The sequence below is a fragment of the Papilio polytes genome, unplaced genomic scaffold (genome assembly GCF_000836215.1).
Source record: "Papilio polytes unplaced genomic scaffold, Ppol_1.0 DF821511.1, whole genome shotgun sequence".
In the NCBI taxonomy this organism is placed as follows: Eukaryota; Metazoa; Arthropoda; class Insecta; order Lepidoptera; family Papilionidae; genus Papilio; species Papilio polytes.
Genome location: NW_013527693.1, coordinates 1,800,874 through 1,805,983, shown reverse-complemented (window position 1 = coordinate 1,805,983; position 5,110 = coordinate 1,800,874). Strand labels below are relative to the sequence as shown.

Genomic DNA, 5,110 nt, shown 5'->3' with positions numbered 1-5,110 from the left:
ATATACTTTCAATTATCTTCAACCTTGACGTTGGCGAAATCATCGAAATAACGATGGGGTCCACTAAACATTAAAAGAAGAAGAAGAAGAATATTGTCCTATGAACAGTGGCGCAGTCTCGTGGATAGGGCGACTGAACTTTGGAATCGGTCAGTTACATTATTAAATAGCTACCATAGGTCTATAAGGATATTATGACCTCTTAAATTGACAGGTGGGCGCCTCTAGCATTTAAGGTTAATAGCAAGGTATTTTTTCAATATTAAAAGGAAATTCTTTCCTTTTGAAAACAATAATGCAAATTGTTAAAGGACTTGTACCTTACAATGTAACTAGAAAATGCTCTTGACTTCGTTTGTCCGGAAGAAGACTCTATATTAGCATTTGATGCACTTGTATGTAAAAGCGTCACTCATACGCCATCTCTTAAACAGGGCAAGAACATGAAAGAACAACCGGGCGTGTCGTATCTTTATTTACATGTCAAGTATTAAATATCTATGGTCACTCGTTCATCTTTAAGTTATTTTACTTGTACTTCCATGTTAAATGTTTTTTTTTACTTAATCAATCACCTCTGTTATGTTAACGCAAGTGAACACTACACAGTTATGATTTTACAACATGTGAAAGCGCGCTGCCCTGTTTATCCCAGAACGCAAATAAAGAAGTTCACAGTTCCTGATGATAAAGTACTCTGGACCGTTGAATATAAGGAATACAAACCTCGATTTTACACAGCGCCGTCAGTTTATGGCAAACCATGGGCAGATCCCGACATTGGTACCTATTACACTGTTGTAAAATAAAATGAACATTTTGTATAAAACTCTTTAGCAAAGTATTGTCTAACAATGTCTAATAAAATATTTTATATTTTTGCATAGATGACCTTAAATTCAAGCCAACATGGAATAGTATTGATGGAAATGTGAATAGAAAGAGTTACGTAGGCAACTACAGCATAAAAAATGGTTTCCCAATGAACCCTGTAGGTAGAACTGGAATATATGGCCGAGGATTACTCGGGCGATGGGGTCCAAATCATGCAGCAGATCCTGTTGTTACACGCTGGAAAAAACAAGCTGATGGTGAAAATGCTATAGACGAAATTACTAAAAAGTGAGGCCTATTTATATAGCCATTTTATTATTTAATAATATCTGTATATTAAAAATACTATTTAATGGTAATTTCAGACCAATTCTACAGTTTGTAGCAATAAAACGAGGTGATACTGGAGAATGGGCCTTACCAGGTGGTATGGTTGACCCCGGGGAGAAAGTCGGAGTCACAGCTGTCAGGGAATTTCAAGAGGAAGCTATGAACTCTTTAAGTGCTACTGATGGTTTTAACATTTGTTTTCTTCATATTAAAGCATGACTTATGGAATTACCATCTGATGTTATGTTTTATTCATCTTTTTACCATTGTCTTTTGCAGAAGAAAAATCTCAGTGGAATCAACAATTAAAATACTTCTTCAGTAAAGGAGTGGAAGTCTACAGTGGATATGTTGATGACCCTCGGAACACAGATAATGCTTGGTTGGAAACTGTTGCATACAACTTTCATGATCATGATGGATCTACTGTTGGTGGTCTCAAACTGAATGCTGGTGATGATGCAGTTGGAGTCTGTTGGGTTGATATTACTCCGAACATCGAATTATATGCAAGCCACAAAGATATTGTTTCAGAAGTCTATAAAAGATTACTTAAATAATTTTTTTTATAGTTGCGATTTGCATTTTAAGTAAATAAGATGATGAATCACCAGAGAAGTGTGAAAAAAATCATGTAAAGGAAGATCTGCAGAAATAATAAATACAATTGAATTATTTATTTGTTTTATTATATCATTAAAATACATATTGTAAACTTACAAGTACCTTACTTATTGTATTTAATCAAATAACAACTATTTCTGAATTCCTATATTAATGCGAGAATTATTTTAATATGAGAACTTTTTGCATACATTTATTTACACTTACAATAAAAATCTATATCGTACCTAATCATTTGCAAAGAGTGTATTTATTTTAAGTGTTTATATTAGTTATTTGCTAACCATTAAATTTACTACCTGAAGTACCATCTTGTTCATACTTTAGCAATAATTATCATACACACTTATGAGATCCAATAAATTTTTGGTCCCTATTTATTAATATACAGATAAAAGTAAGAGATTTTCCTCATTTCGACTGTTATATTGCACAAAATTAATTTAAATTGATGTTAAAAATTATTAATGCCAATTATGTTTTTTTTTCTAGGTTAATGTTAACTTCAATGAAAGCCCGTTACCTTACAGCTAATGTTACGGTAATCCCTAATAAAAATGACTAGTGACTAAAATTTTAACTATGGGAAACATTAACAATATCGTGCTATGGTTTCACTTGTATTTAAACCAAAACTTACATATAGGTACATAATAATAATAGTATAACATACAGATATCTAAAATTAGTTCTCTTGTCCAACATATAGACTTAACTTCAATATGATAGTTTTGTCATGTTTTTTCTTGAGACAATGCAAATTTAATTTAAATATATCAAATGCTAAATCAGACTAAATTATAATAACCCTCATTTATGTAAACAATTAAAGGTATACCATTATATAACCATAAGTATAATTTTACCTAAATTAGGAACAATCTAAGTGTATGGCAACAGTTTTCGTCACCAGCATATAGTAAACTATGCATAAATATAAGGTATAAATAATAATTAAAGTAATGGAAAACCGTAGTCCTAGTGCATGATGAGGTCGTCCTATGTAGTTTAAGTTATTTTTTTAGATATACTGTACTTACCTTAAAGGGGCAATGCTGTTCTCTCGATCTATTGTAGAATGTGCTTCGAAATAATTTACCGGCGTATTGTTTACAGTTTTAGTATATTTGCATCAATGTTATCAGCACCAACTTTTGTGTCCTTATATGCTAACAAAGTGTAAATATGAAAATATGATGTTTAACACATCTTCCTTTAATTAAAAATCATGATGATTTATAAAGAAAACGTACATATACTCTATGTACAGCCGACACGTGGTCTCTGCTAGGGATGTGCATTGATTCAACGACTAGTTGAAACAACCGTTGAACATATTATGTTTATATTATACAGAATTGTTCATTCAACAATTTTGACAATAGTTTATGTAGGAATAACGTCCTCTTATCTTTTGGTCTTAGTTTATGTTGACCTGGGAGTTGAAAAAAAAAACAAATTAACGTTGTTTTTCGTTAATCATCAACAAACCATTTCTACATGTATTCAGGTTAGCATGTTGTTTTCAGCCAGCGACTGGTAAGCCTGGTAGCAGTTCACGTCGTTCATCAGCCGCTGTATATTCTGCGTAAACGATGGCAGATCCTGAAACATTCATTGAAAAAAATTAACGAGCCGTCGCAAGCGACTTTGTTGGCGGAAAAAATTGTTCTATAGTATAATGTTATAAAATTCCAGCACATTACATCCAACTTTTAAAGTCCTGTTAAAATCTGTTCAGCCGGAGATAACCTGCAATAAACACGGCTACGTAGACAGATGGACAAAAATTTTGCGTATAACTTTTTCCTTTATAACTAAAACAAGTACATCATGTTTTCGAAATTAGATTATTTTTAGATTACAGTTACTGACAATCCAATTTTAAATTGAACAAAATCTTCTAACAAACTTTCAAGTCTTCTATTTTAGACATTTAGGGGATAGATTTAAAAAAAAATAGTTCTTTGGTCAATTTCGTAATAACAGAAATCGTGAGTTAAATCGATATGTACAGTATCGGGTGGGAAGTTGTTGAGCAGAGCGGCGTGGTGCGGGGCGAGGCCTGGCAGCGCGCGCAGGAAGGCGGGCAGGAAGGCGTGTCTAAAGGCGGTGAAGTCCACGCAGGCCATCGCGTGCGCCGCGCACAGCGCCTCCTCGCGCACCAGCGCTCGCGCCCCGCACGCCGCGCCCCCGCCCCCCGCAGCGCCCGCACTGCCCGCGCCGCCCGCAGCGCCGCACACGCCCGACAGCAGCACCGACAGGAACTCGCCCAGGAACTCCGACCTGAATATCACCTGCAATCAACAAAATCTTATAAAAGAAATCTAATGAAATTTAATCATGAGTCAAAAATATTTGCAAGTACACTATTGTGGTTACTAGCTGTTTCTCGAGACTTCGCCTGCGTGAACTTAATAAATAATAAAAAATGTATCCCATGTTACTCGCAGATAAATTATTACCTTTCTAACGGTGGAATTTTAAAATCGGCCCAGTAGTTCTGAATTATTTCAAAACATACAAAAATACAAATCTTTCCTCTTTAAACAATTATTTTCATACACGCAAAGCTAGTATTTTTAAGAGCCGTCTTTTTGAAATCGCTGATTCGTCTGTTTACATACTTAATAATAAGTTTGTTGTTACGTTAATCCAACTGTCTAGCGAGAAGGGCAGTTATTTTAGAAACCGCACGCATAGTGAGGAGGTTTGTAAGCAGTACTAGCCTTGTGGTAGAGTTTCCACTTGGTGTTGAGTAGGTCGAGCGCGGCGAGCGCGGTGCGCAGCAGCTCGATGTCGTCGCTGAGCAGCGCGCGGCCGAGCGCCGCCAGCGCGCCGCGCAGCTCGCCCTCGCGCCGCGCGCCCTCCTCCTCCTCGCACTTGTGCGGGAAGAAGTACCGCCACCGGTACAGGAGCACACTGCAACCAGTTAACACCTTATATTAAAAGCTCTCGGCTCGAAGGACCAACACTTGTAAACAATCTCACTAATATTATAAATGAGAAAGTTTGGATGGATGATGGATGGATGAAGATTAGATGGATGGATTAGAATTTATAGCCTAAACCACCGACCGGATCTCGATGAAATTTGGCATCGTCCTGAAGAACACATAGGCTACTCCCCTTTTGTTTTTCTTTAATTCCACATGGACGGAGTCACTAGCGAAAGCTAGTTATATTGCATTTATGTATGTTGAGAAGCTAGCGTTTATCGTTATTTTGAGTAATGCGATGTAGTGTACCTGGCGAGCAGGCGGTGCGCAGCGCGCGCGAGGCCGGGCGCGTGCGGCAGAGCGCGCGGCAGCACGTGGTGGTG

The 5,110-nt window shown here is 36.8% G+C and overlaps 2 protein-coding genes across 5 annotated transcripts in view; one reads left to right on the top strand and one right to left on the bottom strand.

The window, feature by feature from the left end:
• Positions 1-60: 60 nt before the first annotated feature.
• Positions 61-1,839, top strand: LOC106108573 (ADP-ribose pyrophosphatase, mitochondrial). Of its 4 annotated transcripts, none has more exons than XM_013289788.1 (5): positions 61-149; positions 610-783; positions 888-1,122; positions 1,200-1,348; positions 1,444-1,839. In XM_013289788.1, exons 1-5 carry the CDS (start codon positions 101-103, stop codon positions 1,722-1,724), a joined length of 888 nt encoding a protein of 295 aa, XP_013145242.1. In that variant the 5' UTR covers positions 61-100; the 3' UTR covers positions 1,725-1,839. The 4 variants fall into 4 exon arrangements, with proteins under 4 accessions (XP_013145242.1, XP_013145243.1, XP_013145241.1 ...); XM_013289789.1 differs by having other exon boundaries at positions 125-214; XM_013289787.1 differs by lacking the exon at positions 61-149 and having other exon boundaries at positions 239-783; positions 1,200-1,336.
• A 1,455-nt stretch (positions 1,840-3,294) lies between these two features.
• LOC106108433 (exportin-6) overlaps positions 3,295-5,110 on the bottom strand; it is a 7,990-nt gene continuing 6,174 nt past the window's right edge. The window contains exons 13-15 of the mRNA XM_013289598.1: positions 4,518-4,710; positions 3,804-4,085; positions 3,295-3,393 (exon numbers count right to left, since the gene is read on the bottom strand). Coding sequence (XP_013145052.1) covers positions 3,295-3,393; positions 3,804-4,085; positions 4,518-4,710 — 574 coding nt within the window. The remainder of the gene's footprint in view (positions 3,394-3,803; positions 4,086-4,517; positions 4,711-5,110) is intronic.